General features: G+C 37.2%; 1 protein-coding gene across 2 annotated transcripts in view; it reads left to right on the top strand.

Annotated features, from left to right (window-relative positions):
* Positions 1-11,458, top strand: part of TNFSF13B (TNF superfamily member 13b) — a 32,761-nt gene extending 21,303 nt beyond the window's left edge. Inside the window, exons 4-6 of one of the 2 annotated variants that reach the window (XM_081046289.1) lie at positions 6,171-6,283; positions 6,369-6,519; positions 9,656-11,458. In XM_081046289.1, coding sequence (XP_080902415.1) covers positions 6,171-6,283; positions 6,369-6,519; positions 9,656-9,768 — 377 coding nt within the window. In that variant the 3' untranslated portion in view covers positions 9,769-11,458. The remainder of the gene's footprint in view (positions 1-6,170; positions 6,284-6,368; positions 6,520-9,655) is intronic. The other variant, XM_081046290.1, reaches the window with a different exon arrangement.
* Positions 11,459-21,601: the final 10,143 nt, after the last annotated feature.

Raw genomic sequence — 21,601 nt, 5'->3', positions numbered from 1 at the left:
GCAGATTGGCTCTGAGCTGGGAACACTCCTTCAACATTTAGCCAAGCTGCCAGCAACTCTGCCTTAGATTTCCCCTATCACCTGTGCAGAAACTGAAGATCAAGTACAGGTGTTAGATTAGGATTTTTTCAGGTATCTCTGAGCATGCCTCTGGCTCTGGGCATGCACGTTGTATTACAGATTCCTTGGTGTATGTGGTAGTGCTTCAAAGCCCTTATTCTTTCAAGTGTCTTCCTCTTTAGTCTCCTCCTTTGCAGGCTTTTTTTTTCAGCCTGGTGCCTGCCTCATTAGCTGTCCCTTGTTCCAGGTGGCTACAAGTAGTGTATGTCTTTAAAGCTTTTGATTGACTACAGCCTGGGGAGCTGCTTCCATCTGAAAGGAGCTTCTAGATTGGTCAAAGTGCATAGCCACAACATTTTGAGAATAGAGTGAGTATTTTACTTCCTGGCACCAGGAAGGTGACACCTAGAACACAGGCCACCATTTCTATGCCTGGAGGATGGAAGACGGTAAGTGAGTAAGCAAAAATACTCCAATACTTTCTTATTGAAATTTAATGGCCATTTTTTTCCATTAAACATTCCCTTGGTACTGTAAATTTTTTTACATAAATATAGATTTTATACTTCTAAAAATGTTAATTCTATTTGCCAGTTTAATTTCTGCTTCAGTGAAGGGATTTACCCGTTGAGAGTTCTACTCTGCCATTGTCCATAACATAACTCTGACATCTATAATTATATCTTTAGACAATATCTATTGATTGTCTATGACAAAATTAATATGATTCCTCTTTATTCTGTCTATCCTTTCTGTCTAAAATACTTTTTTTTATAATAACACTATATTTCTTAATTTTTATTTATGAGGTCTGACAATTAAGTTCGTGAACTTGTTACAACAATATTGCTAATCTTTTTCAATGTCAGAGGGATTATTCATTATGAATTTGTACCAATTGGACAGACAGTTAGCCAGGTTTACTATTTGGAAGTGCTGAAAAGGCAGCATAGAAAAGATAAGCGACCTGAAATTTTCACCAACAATTCAAGGCTCTTGCATCACGACAATGCATCAGCTTGCAGGGCTGTGAGGGATTTTTTAGCCAGTAGATAAATAACTGTATTGGAACACGCTCCCTACTCACCTGACCTGGCCTTCAATGACTTCTTTCTTTACTCAAAGACAAAGAAAATATTGAAAGGAAGACATTTTGATGACATTCAGGATATCAACGTTAATGCAATGACAGCTCTGATGGCCATTCCTGAAAAAGAGTTCCAAAATTGCTTTGAAGGGTGGACTAGGTGCTGGCATCAGTGCACAACTTCCCAAGGGGAGTACTTCAAAGGTGACTGTAGTGATATTCAGCCTTGTGGTATGTAGCACTTTATCTAGGATGAGTTCACGAACTTAATTGTCTGACCTCATATTTCCAGAATCATGTTGATAGTGAAAGTCTCTTGTTTATTTCTACTTTCCAACACAATTATTTCATAGAGGCAATGATGAGGTCTACTCTTAATTGCTTAATAGAATTTGACATTTGATGACTCCCTTTTTCTTGAAACACATGCTTCTCTTTGTTTCTCTAACCATATTCTTACCTTTTTGGCCACTTTTCAAACACTTTTGAAAATTACTCTTAAACGTATCACTTTAAGATTGATGTTCTTTAGACCTCTGACATAGTTCCATTCTCTAAGTCAGTACATTAATCTCAAACCTCTATTAATTATTTCTCATAAATGTAATTTGAATTAATCTATTTCTCTTCATTCCCATCTCACCATCCTAGGACACAAACCACCAGCATCTCTCACCTGGCTGGTTTTCTTGCCCCCAGTTTTGCATCTTTTCTTACCTGGAAGCCACATAGTGGTATTTCTAAAACAGATATAATAATTTCTCTCCACTACTCTCAGCCCGTTAGGGATCTCCTGATGCCTTTCAGATAGCTCAGCTTACATGGCCCTGCCTGCCTGGCTTCTGTTTTCTATTAATTTTCCTAGCCCTACCTTATCTATGAAGTAAATCATATGAAGTACATGATTTCTGTGGATTTCAATGCCAAATTATATTTGTTTTATATCCCCCCCAAAAAAAATCACTATTTCTTGAATAAGTTTACTTAATCTACCTTTAAAAAAATATTACCATTATCTTTTCCCTTAATAATATTTCCAGCATCTCTAAGATAATAAACTAGAAAATCAAGAAAAGTAACCAAATGTGATAGCTATGACATTTGATATGTGATACCTGCTCTCTGTAGCATTTATTTTCAGTGATCAAGGGAGGTAACACTGGAAGTATAAATATTTGGGAGGAAATTTCATATTCATGAAATTGAATAAAAAATAAATATTAATGAAATACATCTTTTAATGAAGCTTCAAAATTTCACATAAAACTTTGTCATAAATATCTTCTTTTAAGAGCAGTCATTTTCAGATATACATGTAAATTATTTTCATATTAATACTTACATTAATTTTATTTTATTTCACATATTAATGTACATAATAATTTTGTTAAGTTTTCAGAAACATTTAAATACAACAAGTATTTAAAGCTGAGTGGAGGGGGGAATTCAAGCTTTATATACCAAGGGACATCTGTATTTTAGCTGTTGATTAACAAAAATAAGCATTAATACTCTTGGACTTTACTTTCAGGTTCTTAAGTATCTCCTATAAGGAGTGGTGCATGCTAGGTTAGAAAAGCATTCTACAGAATAGGTACTTACTGCATATTTTCTTGTGAGCACTTATCAGTAGTCTAACTAGCATGCTAAAAATATATGTTAAGCTTTAAAATGTAGAAACATGTTATAATATTTATGCTTAAGTTTATCATTGCTTTAGCTTTTAATTTATTGTTTAGCTTGTTTTCTTAAAGGATTTAACAATTTATTCAGCAGCACGTATTATATTGAGTGCATAACATGTCTAGGCGTTAGTCTCAGCATTGGGTTTACAGCTATGACTGTATCAGAGCCACAGCCTTGGCCTTATGAAGTATAATCTGTGTGTGCATGTGTGTGCAGTGGGGGAGAAATACATAAAAGACAGAACATAAAACAAGTAAACATGTACTCTCTTTAATAAGAATATTTCCAACAAGTGATAATGGAGAAAATAAAATGGAATAAGCATTGCTAACAGAATCACTTAAAATGGAGTGGGGTCATTGAGGAGGTGGGGCCTATGCACCTGTCCTGTCTCGGTTCTTAGAACTATTGTTAAGTTACCAACCTGTGGTTGTTCAGCTCAAGGCTGAACAACAAACATCCTAGATCCATGGTTACTACATGGACAAGTATGGACTGGACTTCTTCCTCACAATGGTGACCATACCATCTTCATTCTTCACCTCAAAAGGAACCAATCCACTTTAACAAACAGCATCCTCCATTTACTTCATGGGCCTAACTGATCCCACCTGACCTAGCCAACATCCTTCATCTACATGGAGGACTGTTAGGAGAACAGCTCTTATGGTTTTGCCCTTTATAAACCCTGCCTTTCTTTGTTCCCTTTGGAAGTTGCTAACTGAATCTGAGGTCTGGATTGCAATCTATCCTTTGCTTAAATCATTGCTTTTTATTCTTTATTATAGCCAAACTTATATTTTTGGTTAACATAAGATATGATGTATCTTATGTTACAATATCAAGAGAAAATAAGAATGTAAACCAAAAAACTACTTGTTTTTCTTTCTATTCTGACAATACAGCAGTCGGATTGGGTAAGAACTGGCTCGCTACTTTTTTAGATACAAGTGTGGCCTAAAGAAATAGGAAATCAATGTAGGAGATTGCAAAAAAAGAAAAAAAAGAAAAGTAAATAAATATCTCTAGCCAGAATGTAAACAAGCAGTTTCAGAAATGTCTTTTACTTCATTTCAAGAGTATATATTATCTCAGTGATGGAGGGTGTTTCATTTTCTAAAGTTTCCATAACTAGGAAGTAAAATGCTTTTAAAAAACAATTGAATGCTTGTGACTAATTGCATAGTATTCAGCTATTTCAAATTATTTTATGTTTAAAGTTGAACTAGTTAATTCAGATATTTGCTTTATGTCTGCTGTGGGCAAATTATTATTTTAGGACCTGGGGAAATAGTAGGAAACCAAACAAATAGTTCCTGAATCCAGAGAAGTTAGGATCTAAGATATGTGTAGTTTTGAAGGGAAAACAAAAGCCCTCTTTGGTCAGAGCATAAAATAAGTGTCATTACAACCGTGAGAGCAATTGCCTTCCGAGTCATGAGTTTGTATTTTACAATCATAACAACTACGATATTAATCCTTCTTCATATTTTTCAGTGCTCTACATTAATAAATGCTTTGGGCACATGATCTCAGTAAAACTTTAAATCTCAGTTATTATAGTCTTTTCACTGAAATAAGGTATAAAAACAGGTGATGATGAGTTTGCCTGTGTTACTCATAATTGAGGAGAGCTTTTATTCATGGGCTCTCAGCATCCAGTATGCCACCAAAGAGTTTTCATTTGAGGAAAGTGTTTCTCAGAGACCTTCTTGGGAAATGGCAAATTGGGATAATCAGGCCCTACCGGCCCCATATCGGGAGAGTTCACTCCCTGAGGGAGGTGTGATAGAGGTGGTTCCTGGGAATGCTTAGAGGGGCCAAGAACAAAGGCACTTTCAAAGAGCTGTGATGTCCCCTCCTTCCTGCCTTCCTCTCTCCTCCCTCACAGTTCTTCTCTGTCTACAGTAATTGCGAACTTGGGGGGTTGCCATAAGGAATTGTTTCATTTTAACCTGAATTCACAGTGTAATTTACTTTGTTTCATCACTTTGGTTTCTTAACTCCTCAAAAATATTCAGAAAAATATGTGGTTCTTGTTTTATATTCTTCCCTTGAGAATCCTATTTGGGAAAAGTTCAGATATGATGGGTTTGCCCTGGGGGCACTACTGAAGTAGGTACATACACATAGCAATTGTGTTTATGTACAAATGTGAAAGCATTATCAACAACATATCCTAAGGTGCCTCTTAAGAAAATCCTCAGGGGAAAATTTTCTTTCATCTCAGTCCTACCGGGTAAACTGTTTTATTTTTTGAGCTTCCAGCATATTGTTTTGTGGACTCTGAATATTATTGATTTTGTTTTCCTTTTTGTTATAACCAAGGTGAAGCTTGGGGACACATGTTGTCCAACACTACCAATTACATAGAAACCTTTTTATACCATTTTAGACTACCACAGTTTCCTCTTCCTATTCTGTCACCATTTCTCTAATGTTCTATTCATTTAGTTCATATCCTTTTATTAATACTTCTCCACATTTCCCAGTCTAGCTTTGGGGTTTGCTGTGTACTCCAATGTTTCCGTAGTGGTGAGAAGTCCTGTAAACTTTCACTGTGGATTCACAGGAAAGGAGTGTTTATGTTATCTTAATCAGTGTTGATGTCCATCCAAAAGCACTGTGTTCTGGCTCAGCGATTTGGTCCCCTCTTGCCAACTCATCTCTGTAGCTGCTGTCTTCTCTCTGCCTTTTCATCCACTTGTGAGCACAGTGGCTTCCCTGTCACTCCCCAAATGAAGTTTGAGATATAATGGAGAATTAGTGTACTGAACAGAAACCACTTCAACTTGACTATGACGTTATCACCAAGTTCCTTGACCATTTCCCAGTAAAGATTATGTCTTAGTAGCTGTCCTTGCTCTCCTGAAACCCTGTCCTATTGCTGTGTTGGGAGGGGGCTTGCTTTCTTCTGATACCCTTGGCTAAGCTCCCCACATACTCATCGTTTCTTCGCTGGCAACCAAAGAAACACTGAAAAATCTCTACTGTGTGTTACTAAGAGACATTTTGTACATTTTTTTGCTTCAAACTCTGCCATCTAGACTAGACTTTATTGGGAAAATTGTGGAATGACAGAAGAATGAGAGAAAAAAACAGACATTTCATCTGAAGTGTTTGCTCTCAAGTTCCTGTATCTGATAGTTGTCTGGGTTAATATGTAAATGACAGTGGAAAAAGCAGTGGAGTATTTTTCTCCACTTTTTTTTTCCTCTTTTTTTTTTTTTAAAGATGAAATTCTCTTCTAAGTTTCAGACTTAGTTTAGCAACTAAGTAAAGGTGAAAAATTGCTTTTCTCAGTTTCCTGTCTTATAAATTGTTCTCTTCCCTGTAGGAGCCTATACGTTTGTTCCATGGCTTCTCAGCTTTAAAAGAGGAAGAGCCCTAGAAGAAAAAGAAAATAAGATATTGGTCAAAGAAACCGGTTACTTCTTTATATATAGTCAGGTAAGTTCCTCCCTCCTTCTGCTGTCACTGCCCGGTACTCCCATCTGTGCTCACTTCTGACAAGGTTCTTTGGTTTGTTTCTTAGGTTCTGTACACCGATAACACCTTTGCCATGGGACACCTAATACAGAGGAAAAAAGTCCATGTCTTTGGGGATGAATTGAGTCTGGTGACTTTGTTCCGATGTATTCAAAATATGCCTGAAACACTGCCCAATAATTCCTGTTATTCAGCTGGTAAATAATAGTTCTATATAAATAGAAAGAAAGACATACCTGAGCTTGTTGTGTAGTTTTTATTAACTTGAATGATAAGCTAGTCTGATTTAATTGAGACAGAGAAAGTCATTACTAATAGGTGGATCATTTGTACATACATTTAGGAAGGGCAGTAACTTCGTAGCAGTCAATCCTGAAAACAATTCTAGGCTGTATTTTCTTCAACCTGTAATAACAATAACAGAAGAATAACAGAATAATTATCATCTGCCACGCACCTTTTTCTGCACTTTACCTGTGCTCGTTCATTTAATCCTCCTGTTTAATGGAGATGGAATCTGAGACATAGAGAGGTAACACATATTGTCTTGGGTTGCATAACTACTAAGTTCCAGAACTTGATTGAAGCCAACCAGTTTGACTCCAGAGGGTGAGCTACCAAAACTCTTCTTTACATGCTATGAAAGAAATGCCCTTAGCTGGTTTGGGGGTCAGTTCAAGTCACACAATGGCTTCTCTCTCACTTTTATAGAGGTGACATCTGGTGTATATGGACAGATGCCTTTGTGATGTGAACATGTAGGAGTAAACTTGCATTTCAACTCAAGGGCAATGAAAATACGGAGAGAAAAAGAAAAGAGTAAGCTTTTTTCACTTAAGGTCTGTTTTAGCTGCATTGCCAACACAGCCTTTATTTTGAGGGATAATTTCAAATTAATCAAGGCTAGTGTTAGGGGAAAAAGAAGTATTTTTCTTAACACATTTATTCTTCTCTGGTGATTTGGACAAATCCATTTAGAACCTTGAGGAATGTCTTCTGTTCTGGTGTGAATGAAACACAGGATTGGGGATTTGCTGCTCAACTTGAAGTACCATATGTCAAAGGTGTTTACTAAATAAGTTAAAAAGGAAGGAAAATAGCTCATAATAATAGAGATGACTGTCATTATGGATCTGCAGCCATAAATAGCCTTAGTGGGGTGATGAGGAAGTTTGTTAAATTGGAATTCCCTAATTTTCATTAAAAAAATGCTTCCCTGCACCCAGTGGTGACTAGTATTTTGGTGTTACAAAATTCTTAAAAAAGGAAAGGCTACTCCAATCTCTTATTTATTTATATTCATTAGTACTTATACCTTTACAAAGAACTCTTTCAGATTTTCTAATCCTCTCCTCCTCTCATGTTTACTTTCTTGGCCAGATTTCCTAGATGCCTTACTTTTTAAGAATAAATAACTTGACTTTAAATATATTTCTCAATGCTAATACCTTAGTATTATAAATATAATTATACTAAGTATTATAGTATACTTAATATTATAAGTATTATTATTATTATACTTAATATTATTAGTATTATAAATATAAAAAGAGAATAATTCTGCAGGAAATTTCAGATTTGCAATTTTAATCTGTTCTGGGGAGAATTTATTTAAAACCATTAAAAACTACACATTAGTATAAATGCATAAAAAGCTTCCATGATAACCTCAACAAAATTAAAATAGCCCATTTCAGGAGCCCAACTAATACTAAAGAATCTCTTTTAGACACAAAGCTGAATCTTATTATTTCATTAACAAATTGAATATGTTTATTGTATAAAAAGAGCTTGTTCCTATAATCTGGAAGAATTGAAATAACCAATAACTCAGTGTTGGAATTTTAAATAGAGCCTATTTTTAAAAGTAGTTGGTCCCCAACAACTATTTTGAGAATTAATATTACTTAATTCCTGTGATCTAGAGCCTTTATCAAAATGTTAGATTATCTTTAGTCTCTGTGATAATGACTAATCTATTCAACAAATAAATTCCTTTTTTTCTTTCTTTTTTTACTATTTAATGTAATCATCAAATGCTTTGCCAGTCCAGAAAGTAATTCTTCTTTTGTTCGTTGTCTGTCTTGGTCCGTTATAAAAAAAACCAAGATCCTTGGGACAACATCTTTTGTCATTCGGATCACTGCTCTGTGCATGCCTAGAAAAGCGTCTGGTATATCAAAAGTGTTCAATAAATAAACACCAACTGACTGTTGCTGAAGGAAATCCGGGTGCTTTGGGTGTGATGATAGAATAGATGTTAACAAAATGTGTTTATGTAAATACATTTTTACTGTATGTTAATGAAACAATATAACTACTTTTTCAATTGATACAGTTGACTCCTGAACAACTCCGTTAGGTGTGCAGAGGTTGGTTGAATCTGCAGATCCTAAACCTGCAATGCAGACTGGGAGTATATTTATTGAAAACAATTCTCACTTAAGTGTAACTGCACAGTGCAAACCTGTGTTGTTCAAGGGTCAGCGGTCACTGAAAGTACTGACAATTCAAGTACTATTTTGTTAGTTTTTTTGTTTCTTCTCTTTCCCTCACTTCTCTTTCTTTTCCTTTATTTTTCTTTTAAAACGGAGACAGGAATTAATTAACCTGATATACTGAGTGTAGTTCCTGAATTGTGTTTTGTATTCCTGAATCACAGAATAGAATACATTATTGTAAATTAGCCACATGAAAATTTATTGGTTAGTTTTGAGAAGCTAGTTACTGTGCTGCTTTTGATTATAAAGACAATTTTAAGGAAACATACAATACAGAAGGCTATAAAAGGTAATCCAAATGACTCCTAATCCCATAGTCTGGACTCTAGCGAAAATCTATGTTAACACGCGTACTTTGTTAATAAATGGTGTTTTGTTTTTTTACTTTTAATACTTTATATACTTTATATGTACATTTAAAAGTGTATATATGTGTGTGCGTGTATTTTTATTTAACATTATTATGAAAAGTTTCTCTTGTCAATAAAATGAAGCAAAACCATTTTTAACTATATAAGATTCTACCAAGGGATTTACTTAACAGTTTTTCTTAAACATTTGGTTCCAGTTTAGAGTCTCCATTTTATAAACAGTAGGTGATAAATACATTTATATCTGTTGTAACTCCCTCTGCTATTTCTTTTAAGTCTCTTTCTCCTTCTTCTTCTAAACTAGTAGATTAGTAACTAACTCATTTAGAACTCCACTGGTGTAATTTGAACTGTGAATGCCTACATTTTTTCCCCAAACAAAATAGTTTTACTTAATATTCCTTTTTTTCTCTTTCCTATTGTATAACTACTTAAAGTTCTTATAAACCATTCTTTTCTAGGCATTGCAAAGCTGGAAGAAGGAGATGAACTCCAACTTGCAATACCACGCGAAGATGCTAAAATATCACGGGATGGAGATGGCACTTTTTTTGGTGCATTGAAACTTCTGTGACCTACTTACACCTTGTTTGTGGCTATTTTCCTCCCTTTCTATGTACCTCTAAGGAAAAAACACTTAACTGGAAATGCCAAAATAAGAAAAAAGAAAGTTAACCATAGCCTTTTCTGTGAGCTATTTGTTTTGGTTTTCTGAAACTAGACCAAACAGGAAATTTAACAGACAACCACAGCCAAAGGGTGTCATGTGAATTACAAGAAATAGAGCCCATTTAAGGAAAGATAGAATTAGAAAGACTTTTCACTGTAATGCCATGTTGAACAACTTAGTCAGAGCTTCTTGTCTTGGAGGAAGCATACGATTCAAAGGGACAGTAGTCATTTCTTCAAAAACGGTGTTCCATTATTTACTATGAAACAAGTGCCCACATCTGTAAGACGTTTTTGGGAAAACTTAGGATTTGTCCTCTATTTTTACGTTAAATATGCCCCTCTCCTTTTTCAGTTAACATGGTAGAAAGTAAAAAGAACAAATTATAGAAATCTTGCATTTGCTACATGAAAAAGTAATTAAAAGCTTTAATTTAAACGTCATATTAAACAATTGGACTCAAAATAGGATATAGATATTATTTAAGTCTTTTTGGTTTATTTCAAGTTTGCAAATTTTATCTCTAATATTGTATATTACCTGATGGAACACTTCCAGACATTTTTCACAGGAGGGAAATAAGTCTCTTATGTGTTTATACATATGTGTATTTTCTGTAGCTAATTTCAGTTACTTCAGTAACTTAGCATAGGCTAAATCCAATTCATTCATATAAGCATTAATTGAAAAAAACTATAATTGTTCTTATGTAAAAATAAAATCTCTAATAAAAGTTAATGAATACATTTATAGTAATAACGTGATATAATGTCCATTTATTAATTTCCATTTCCTAGCCTTCTGTTGTAAACTGCTGTTATTGTAGTTCACATATCCCAGCCTTTAAAAAATACGCATGTTATTCGCTTTACAGAATTTGAGGTTTAATTAAAGTCCTTGGCATCCTGGAGGATGTTATATGACATGTGCTGTTATAAAGTTTGCCATATGCCAGAAGACATCATCCTAACTTTCATCTTATAAAGAGTCATATTCGAGAATGCTATGATTCTTATCTTTTGTTACATCAATATCCCTTTTTTTGCTTGTGTTTTTAATGTCATCAGTTTAAAGAGTTTTTACTCCATTCAACAGTTTACTTCGTTAATTTAAACAGTAACTGGAAGAAAAGACCTTTGGCCAGCATTTATTTTCCCCAGTCTATATAAAAATATTTTTAGATATATTTTTCAAAAAAAAGGGATGATTTGTATTTTTGTACCTAAAATTAAACTTTGTTTAAAACTGATATCTAGAATTTTGGCTTTTTGGTTAAAATAAAACATTTTGCAATTTGTTTTAAATATTATAATTAAAAAGAAATGACAGGTAGAGTAGGGGTTTCAATATTAGAAGGAGGTGAGTAACTTTTTTAGTATTGCTGCTAACTTGGACGGCCAAATAAAAGTTTTTAGACACATTTGCCTCATTTTTTGATGGAGTTTGCCTAACGCCACTCATCTTTTTGTTTCTCTCCACCTAACTACTAAATGTCATGTTAAAAATTAGGAGCATAACTGTAAAGCATGATAAAGTAATGTGTGTTAGGGTATGACAATAAAGTATTTGAGATCATGAATATTTTACATATTTCAAAAAGGGTTTGTGCACATCTATACTATATTTAAAGGTATAAATTAAATATTTCTTAGAGAATAAGGTTAAAAAAGATACTATATTTATAATAGGCTTGCACCCTAAGCTTATTATAATCTGTAGCTTGTACCATTATTCTTTTTTTAGTGACTTAACATATTTTGTCAGCAGATATAGAATTCAGCCACATAAAATATTCTTTTTTTGCTTTATTTTTTCCTTTAGTTTACCATTTTTAAAAGATTTTTATTAAAAATATAGTTAGCATACAATGTTATATTAGTTTCAGGTGTACACAATAGTCATTCAACATTTATATACATAAAGAAGTGATCACCATAATAACTCCAGCAACCATCTGACACCGTACTACGCTATCACAATATTATTGACTATATTCCCTATGCTGTACATTACATCCCCATGACTTATTTGCTTTACACCTGGAAATTTAGACCGTTTATTACCCTCCACCTTTCCCCTTACTTTTTAATTTTTCAATTACAGTTGACATTCAATATAATTTAATATAAAGTTTAGGTGTACAGCATATGGTTAGACATTTTATTATTTAAGAAGTGATCCCCCTGACTAGTCTAGTACCCACCTGGCACTATACATAGTTATTACCATATCATTGACTATATGCCCTATACTTTGCATTACATTCCCGTGACTATTTTGTAACTGCAAATTTATACTTCTTAATCCCTCCACCTTTTTCACCCTTCCCCCCTGACCTCCTCCCACTTATCACCCCAATAATTCTAGTATCCATCTGACACCATACGTAGTTATTACAATATCATTGACTATAATCCTTATGTTACACCCTACATCCCCATTAAATACTTTGTAACAACCAATTTGTACTTCTTAATCTCTTCCTCTTTTTCACTCACCCCCAATTCCCCTCCCATCTGACAACCCTCAAAACATTCTTTGTGTTTATGAGTCTGTTTTTGTTTTGTTCGGGGTTATTTTTGTTCTTTAGATTCCACATATAAGCAAAATCACATTGCATCTGCATTTCTCTGCCTGTTATACTCCACTCAGCCCAACACCCTCCAGGTCCATCCATGCCACCGCGGATGGCAAGAACCCATTCCCTTCTCTGGTGGAGCAATATTCCACTACATACATGTACCACCTCATCTTTATCCATTCTTCCATTGATGTACTCTCAGACTGCCTCCACATCTTGGCCATTGTAAACAATCCTGCAATGAACATATGGATGCACACGTCCCCTGATGTAGCATTTTGGGTTTCTTTGGATAAATACCAGGAAGTGGGATTACTGGGTCCTTTGTCTCTTGTTATAGCCTTTGTTTTAAAGTCTATTTTGTCTAGTATAAGTATTGCTACCACAGCTTTTTTTTTCTTTTTTTTTTTCTTTTTTTCGTTTCCAGTTTCATGAAATAAACTTTTCCATCCCTTTACTTTCAGTCTCTGTGTATGAGTCTCTGTAGGCAGCATATGTAAGGGTTTTGTTTTCTTATTCATTCAGCCACCCTATGTTTTTGACTGGAGCATTTAATCCACTTACATTGAAAGCAATTGTTGATAGATATGTAGTTATTGTCATTGTATTATTCATATTTTTTTATGTTTTTTTTCTTCTTTTTTTGTCTTAAAGAAGTCCTTCTAACATTCCTTGTAATACTCGTCTGGTGGTGATGAACTCCTTTAGCTTTTTCTTATCTGGGCATCTCTTTATCTGTCCTTCAATTTTAAATGGTAGCCTTGATGCGTAGACTACTGTTGGTTGTAAGTCCTTGTTTTTCATCATTTTGAATATTTTGTTCCAGTCCCCTCTGTCCTGAAAAGTTTCTGTTGAGAAATCAGCTGACAGCCTTATGGGAGCTTGCATGTAGGTAACTAACTGCTTCTCTTTTGCTTGTTTTAAGAATCTCTTTGTCTTTAACCTTTGCCATTTTAATTATAATGTGTCTTGGTGTGGGCCTGTTTGGGTTCATCTTGTTTGGGACTCTGCACTTCCTGGGTTTGTATATCTATTTCCTTCACCAGGTTAGAAAAGTTTTTAGTCATTATTTCTTCAAATAGATTCTCAATCCCTTGCTTTCTCTCTTCATCTGGCACCCCTATGATGTTAATATTGTCCCAGAGATCTCTTAAACTATCTTCATTTTTTTGGATTCTTTTTCTTTCAGCTGTTCTGGTTGGGTGTTTTCAGCTACCTTATCTCCAAATCGTTGATTCGATCCTTTCTTCTAGTGCATTTTTCATGTCAGTTATTGTGTTCTTCACTTGTGACTGGTTCTTTTTTTATGGTTTCTGTGTCTTTTTTTATGCTCACTATTTCTTTGTTGAAGTTCTCACTGAGTTCCTTGAGCATCCTTATAACCACTGTTTTGAACTCTGAATCTGGCAGGTTACTTGCCTTCATTTCATTTAGTTGTTTTTCTGGAGTTTTCTCCTGTTCTTTTATTTGGGGTGTATTTCTTTGTTTTCTAATTTTCACTGCCTCTCTGTGTTTGTTTCTATGTATTAGGTGAGTCTGCTATGTCTCCTAGTCTTGCTGGGTGGCCTTATGTAGTAGGTGCCCTGTGGGGCCCAGTGGCACAGTCTCCCTGGTCACATGAGCCGGGTGCTCCAGGAGTGTCCCTTGTATGGCTTGTGTGTGCCCTCCTGTTATAGTTGAGCCTTGATTGCTGTTATCATGTCAGTGAGTGGTATTGACCTTCAGGCTGCCTGTATGTTGGGTTTGGCCACATCCACAGCTTTTGAGCTGTGCATGGGGCTTACCCTACGGAGTGAAATTCACTCAAGTGGGCTCTGGTGATTGCTGAGGCCACTGTTTGTTGTGTCACTTGTGCAGCTAATTGCGTGGTGCTCTGCTGTGGTCTGGAGCCAACCTAGAAGTATGTTGGTTCTGAGGCCTCTTGGGAAAGTTTCCAGTCTAGGCCCAATTCAGCCACTGTCTGTGACTGCCCAGAGAGTACCTGGCAGGAGCTACAAAGTGATCCGTGGTTGGTTACTGCCTATGCTGTACTTAGAGGTGCGTGGAAGAGGCCACTCTGTGAACCAAGGATGGCTGCCATCAGTACCAGGCCTAGGGTAGCTCCGCAAACAGCCAGGAAACTACAAGGCCTGCTGCCACCTGCTGGCTCCCGTAAAGTTTAGCTGCTGATAAAGCCTCCTTTGGGAAGCAAATAGAGTGAGGCAGGTTCCCAGTGAATCAGCAAGGTGGAGCAGTGGAGCTCACCAATCCAGTCAGATTCGGATTTGGCTTGTGGGGGCGGGCTAAACACAGGAAAGATGGCACCTGCCTGCCGGCTGTATGAGAGGAGCTCCTCATACAAGGAAAATGAGGACTGTCCCTCCAGTTCTGGCCCCGAAGTTACACAACTCAGTCTCTCCCCATATGTCTCAGACGCCCCCAGAATCACCGTCCCTCCACTGAAGCTGAAGGTGAGTGCCTGCACGGGCCCTCTAAGAGGGTGTCTGGGTTTCTGGCAGCCTTCCATCCCTCCCAGACTGTTGGAATCCCCAGATTCCAACATCAGCCAGATGTTGTCGGGGCTCCTGGCACTAGTACTCCGGGATGGAGAGCCTCATGTGGGGGGCTGGAGTTCCTTGCCCCTTTGTGGGGAACCTCAGTAGCCGAGATATCTCTCTTGATTTTTAGCCTCCAATCATGGGTGTGGGACTGGCGCGTTTCGCGTCTCTGCCCCTCCTACCAATCTCGACGTGGCTTCTTCTTTATATCCTTAGTTATAAAACTTCTGCTCAGCTAGACTTCAGATGGTTCTCCAGGTTGATTGTTGTATACTTTAGTTGTAATTTTGATGTGTGCACAGGATAAGGCAAGCACAGCATTTATCTACTCCGCCATCTTGGATCTCCTGATCTACATAAAATATTCTTAAATATTATTTTACTTTCATTTTAAACCAGTATTAAAATGTGAATTCTATCATCCTCATATGTGAAATTTCGAAGAAAATTAGAGACTTTAGTTAAGTCAAAGTGTATTTAGATATTAGGAGATAGAATTAAGATTAGGTAAATACAGTGGTGTGTATGGGGATCTCCACTGCAGCAGTAGCTGCCTCAGTTTCTTTTTCTCTATTTTCACCCCATTGTTTTAGTAAAAACTGGTGTTATATTGGGATTACCTACAACAAAACATTTATAAAGTTTAAGTGGGTGGGTCCAGTCCAGATACTCTTATTATGTTTTAAATCTGAAATCAAGAGTTGTGATGAATAACTACGTGAGGGTATTAAATTCTTCCCTTGTGTGAGAACTAAAAAAATTAGCACAACATCCAGAGTGAAATAATGTGCAGCACTAACTGGCACCTGAAGAAATCAACTCTCCTCTCTAACTCATTATGCAAGAGAAGGTCTTCCCAGTGTGGTTTGTTATGGGTGCAGAAATTTATTGATAGAAGAATACAACAAACCTATTTGTAATTTGAATTATGAATTAAAAAATGTTACTCTAAACACTTCCCTGCCCTAGGAGAGAGGTTCTAAACTGGTGAACAGCATACCAATGCAGCCAGCTGCTCTGTTTGGTTTGGCTCCCATGTTGCAACTCAAAAAATCTAGGCTCATTACATGAAACAGGACATTTAAACTTTCAAAAATAGAGATGTTTTATTTTAAAACATAGAAGAGTGATGTATAACATACATGCAATCAAATACAAAACCTTAAGGGTACAGCTTGGTAATGTATGTTTACAAAACCACTTCCTCTGTAGCCACCTCCCAAATCTAAATACGGAACACTGCCAGCACCCCAAAACCTTTTATGCTCCTCCCTGTCTTTAAAGGTAATCACCACCTGACTTCTATCATCAAAAAAGAGTTTTGCCTTTTAGAAATTTGTACAAATGGTGCCTCATGGGACGTTATTGTTTGTACATACTATCTGCCTTTATGTGCTCACCATTTTGTCTGTGAAATCCTTCCACACTGTTATACGCAGCAGTAGTTCATTCTTGTTCACTGCTGAACAGAATTTTATTCTATGAATATGTTTGTCCATTTTACCCTAGAAGAGCTTTTAGTGTCTTTCCAGTTTGGGGCTATTATGACTTATGTTTCTGTGAATATTTTCTGAAAATATTTTGAGGAACCTATGTACATATTTCTGAGGGATCTATACCTAATAGAATTGGAATTATTGTGACATAGAATACACATATGTTCAACTTTAGTTAATACCGCCAAAAAGGTTCCTGAATGATGAACCATTTATTTAAAATCAAGCTGAACTGGGCTACTGGAGGCAACAATTGACTGAGCTATCTTTTTCTACCAACAGCAGCCAAGCAAGCACTCTCTGCTTTGCTGCAGACGCTGCTGACTCTCTTTGTTCACTTGTTATCTGTCTGGCCCTGTACTGGGATCCTGGGAATTAAAAGATATAGTTTATTCCCGATGATCTGTGGGTATGTTCACCTTTATAAATTAATCTTGTAAATCAGAATACATTTGATTAACTTTTACAAATTAATCATGGTTAAAAGAGGGGTTCAAATCTCTAGCCTTGCATATATCAGCAGCTTCTCCTTTCGGGTTCCTCTTTTCCTGTGGCCAGACATAGATGTGAAGGGCTGACACGGGGCAGTGAGCAACTCCAAACACGGGACATCCCTGCTAAGCCATGCCCAAACCATCAAGAAGTGAACTCAATTTTATTTTAAGCTCTATTTGAGGTTTTCTTTGATTTCCTCATCTTCACCATCACCATTATCCAAGATGACTGAGTCTTTTGAAGTAATTTCCGGCTTGTAAAAATATAGAAAAAGAACAATACAAGGAAATCTCTTACACTCTTCACTTTTATTCCCCAATGTTAGCATCTTACATTACTAGAATGAAAATCAAGACAGTACCTTTGATACAACATGGTCTTAAATGTGAGTGATAATCACCCTTCTCCTTGGTATTCACTATAGCCAAACACACACACACACACACACACACACACACACACACACACACTACAATTACAAAGGAATATTTCAAGATAGAGCTGACCTTTGGACATGCCACCTCTGCAGTAGGTGGCACACTCCAGAAGGCCCTATTTTTAGATTAATCCCCTGTTGTTGCCATCCTCAAATTTGAAGTGGTCCTACTTGAAGATACTATGAGAGAGAAGAGTAGCGGATGGCAGTTAAGAGAGCATCGCTAAGGCCTTGCCCCTGGAATTCAAGTCCCGGTTCAGTTTTTTTTACTAGTTTTATAATTTTGGGTGTGAAGGTATTAGTACTGGTAAACTCATGGAGTTACTATGATAAATAAATGAACATGTGAAAACACCTAGTATTAGGCACATTATGAATGCTATTGCTTAAAACACACATGTACCCTTAGCCTCACACACACACAAGAAGAAGGGTTTGGATTGGAATTCAATAGAAGGGAAGAGATGTACACGGTTTGGTTTTATTGTCACAAAAGATCTGAAAGCTTAATTGGCAGGAAATTGAAAAATACCTGGTTTGGTTGTTTAGTATTAAGACATTTTTGGGGGGAAAAAGAAAAAGAAAACAGCCCCCCTAGGATTGGGAACAGCACTCTGGCCCTTCTTCAAGTTCCAGAAGGCCTCCTCCCTCTACACAACAGTACAAATGAAAAAGAAAACAAACAACTGTGACGACATCCTATCCTGGAGGCTGAGTATTTCCAAGATAGGAGACAGGTGGGGCAAGAACTTCAGTGTGGGAACAGAAGCTCACCCTAAGTTTAACCTCATAGGAGTGAAAGGGAACCAGGATTCAGGAGACCAGATGGCAGTGGTAAGAAAACAGAATAAGGGGGAATTTAATGAGAAAGAAAATGTCCATCAGGAAGATTCTTTCCCGGCCAAGGGATGTTGTTACGCAGGGGACCCTGCTCCCTGTGCCATTTGTCATGAGGGGCGTCCGGCGGGGTTTCTGCTCCCACTCCCCACATAAGAACGCAGGACATGGTGAGGCCAAACAGGAACACCCATGGAGACATAGGTAGGGGAGTCAAACCAATATATTCTCGCTGGCGGCTGGGCTGGAGACCCAGGAAGCAGGATCTACATAATCTGCAACCCGCTATCCTAACAGCAGTCCATGCTTGCCAGCCACCATCTTCTTGCTAGCCCCCATTTTCTCTGCTAGTGTAGCAAAAGCAGTTATATTAGTGGCCAATGGCTCACTGGTTACAGCTGACGGCCATCTGATCACAGTTGATGGCCATTTACTCCCCGAGCCAGCACCTTTCTATGTGAGGCCGAGAGCCTGGAAGCTGCTTTTTGGGGCTTTGTCCCCACAGATGTCCATATGAGACCAGCATACAGGTGTGAGCTGGGGAAAGGTAGGGTAGAAAGATGTGCTCTGCCCTCACCCCTCAGGATCACCTCTACCCAGCCTTCATCTAAATGCTGGGAAAGAATTGATCCTCCTAAGAGTCCTCATCAGGGAGGGAGCATACAATCAGAGTCCCTGGTCACCCACCGGAATAGCAACCACACTCAGTATGAACAAGACTGTGTGGGTAGAGTCACGTGGGGACAAAAACACAGCCACATTTTTTATTTTCATTTCAGATAAGTCTATTGCATAATACACGACAATTTGACTCCCTTGAAAGTTAGAACCAACTGATTAATTTCTTTCTTAAGTGTAAACCTCAGAGTAGACAGAGCTGCCAGATTAGAGTCCAAAAATCACAGTTTAAATGAACAAGACATTTCTAAACAGCATCCAGACTGCTGGGAAATCTCCTCTACCAACTTGGAAGTTTGTCACCCAGCCTCAGAGTAAACCCCTCCAGAGAAGACAGCCTGCTTTGAAGTCTATGTCTCCTGTAGGAAATGAGAATGTGGTCTGTACATTCAGAGATAAATCTTACCACATTCCAAGAAAGGAAATCTAGCACTTAGTGTAAATCCCTTTTAACCTGCATTATCTGAGTGGATGAATTACAGGATGAAGTTACCGTGCTGAGATTTGGCTGCCTGCCACTTTAAAAAGTCAAAAATCGAGAGACCAGGTCGGTGGCAAGAAAAGCAGGTTTATTTAGAATGCTGGCTTTGCAGGAGAATGGCAGACTCCTGTTCAAAGGCTATCTTCCCATTCCTAGAATGGTTAGAATGTTTTATAGGTACACAAGAAGAAGCAGAACAAAGGAAAGGGGGAGTTAGTCATGTGATTCACCTGGGAGAACATCTCCTGGAGTCCAATTCTGCAATGGTTATATTGAACTCGGTCTTATAGGTGATTTATATGTCATTTGACAGAGAATCAAAGTCAAGAATTGCAGCCTGGTTGCCAGTGTCTGGAGGGCTGACTCAGTTTCTGGCAAGTTAGTGTTCTGCTCATTAGCTAGGTAGATTAACAATGTATGCATATAACCTGGGGAAAGCAGAGCAATTAAATTGGAAGTGAGGGAGAGGAATAAAGAGAAAACAGCTGACTAGCAAACTATGAGGTGAATCAAGCTATCGACTTACTAAGTTATTGATTTCTTAAGTTTTACCCTTACAGTTAAGTCCAGCCACATGTAAGAGTTTGGGAAGCTGCAGTAATTTTCATTTATGAAACTCTTGACTAATTGGGGAGTTCTATTATAGCTGTTGCTAGTCCACATCTGTTTTAGGAAAGGTTCATTGCCTGCCTTCCCATATGTGGTGAAAGAGACTGTGGGGATAGAGCCAGGAGAGCAGTTTCCAGGCTCTGGATCTCACGTGGAAAGGTGCTGGCTTGGGTCACAGCCAATGCTGTGACTAGTTGGCCGTCAGCTGTAACCAGTTAGCCATTAGCCACTAATATAACTGCCGCGGCTACGGTGGCAAGGGTTGTTGTTGGTTGGTTGGCAGAGAAGCGGAGGGCAGATTGCAGATCCTGTGGATCATAGTTCCTGTGTCTCACCCGGCCACCAGCGACATTGGGGTGCAGGAAGACTCCTTGTTGGGGTTACTGGCTGATGTTTGCTTTTGTGTCTCGGCCAGCTGCCATCGAGAATATAGTGGTATGAGTCCCCTATCTATGGCTTTGTTGGTGTTCCTTTCTGGCCTCACTATATCCTGCATTCTTGTGTGGGGAGCGGGACCAGAGACCCCGCCTGACAGAGACCCTGAATTTCCTGATAGCGAAAAATATAAAAACTGCCCAGTCTGTGTCTATGAGTTTTTGTTTCTCATTTGTTTGTCTTGTTCTTTTGTTGTTTTTGGTTTATATACCACATATCAGTGAAATCAAGACAATAGTTTAGTGGTTACCAGAGGGTAAGGGGGTGGGGGATCAAGTATATGGTGATGGAAGGAGAACTGACTCTGGGTGGTGAACACACAATGGGATTTATAGATGATGTAATACAGAATTATACACCTGAAATCTGTGTAATTTCACTAACAGTTGTCACCCAATGAATAAAAAAAAAATGAAAAAAGAACAAAAAGGAAAACAAAAATAAAATAAAATACTGCCCAGTAATGAAATGTAAAGTAACTAGGAATTTGTATATGAGAGGAATAAATATATAAGAAACACTCCCCTCCTTCAAAAGAAGTCAGAAAAGATAGAGAGGAAGAGGAGGAAGAAAAAAAGAAGGAGGGAAGGGAGGGAGGGAGGGAGGAACATTTTCAATTTTTTTAAAGAGCTATAACATGCTAGAGGGTAAAATTAGAATCGATGGGTAGAATTTACAGATTTTGTTCTTTTTAAACAACTTTATTATGGTGAAAATTATATACTATAAATTTACCCATTTATAGTGTAAAATTCAATGATTGTTTTTAATAAATTTGAAGAGTTGTGCATAAAGTTAGAGTGTAATTAAAAACATGAAAGAAACTGAAATTATATTCCGAAGAAGGAAGAGGAGGAACTTATAGGAAGAAAGAGAAGGAAAAAAAAAATACTTTCTTTGAGGATATATTTGAATCATCCTTTTTTTTACTTTAGAATGATTTAGATTTATAATAGGTTAGAAAGGTAATACAGAGAGTTACGTATACCCTTCACCCAGGATCCCCTATTGTAAACATCATACATTCCTTATATTACGTTGTCACAACCAGGAAACTAGCACTGGTACATTACTACTAACTGAGCTTCATACTTACTAGGATTTTATAGGTTTTTCCTTTACCGTCCTTTTTCTTTCCAGGATCTAGTTCAG

This window comes from Rhinolophus hipposideros (genome assembly GCF_964194185.1).
Source record: "Rhinolophus hipposideros genome assembly, chromosome: 4".
In the NCBI taxonomy this organism is placed as follows: Eukaryota; Metazoa; Chordata; class Mammalia; order Chiroptera; family Rhinolophidae; genus Rhinolophus; species Rhinolophus hipposideros.
The sequence above is the reverse complement of the archived record's forward strand: the minus strand, read 5'-3'. Positions and strand labels throughout refer to the sequence as shown.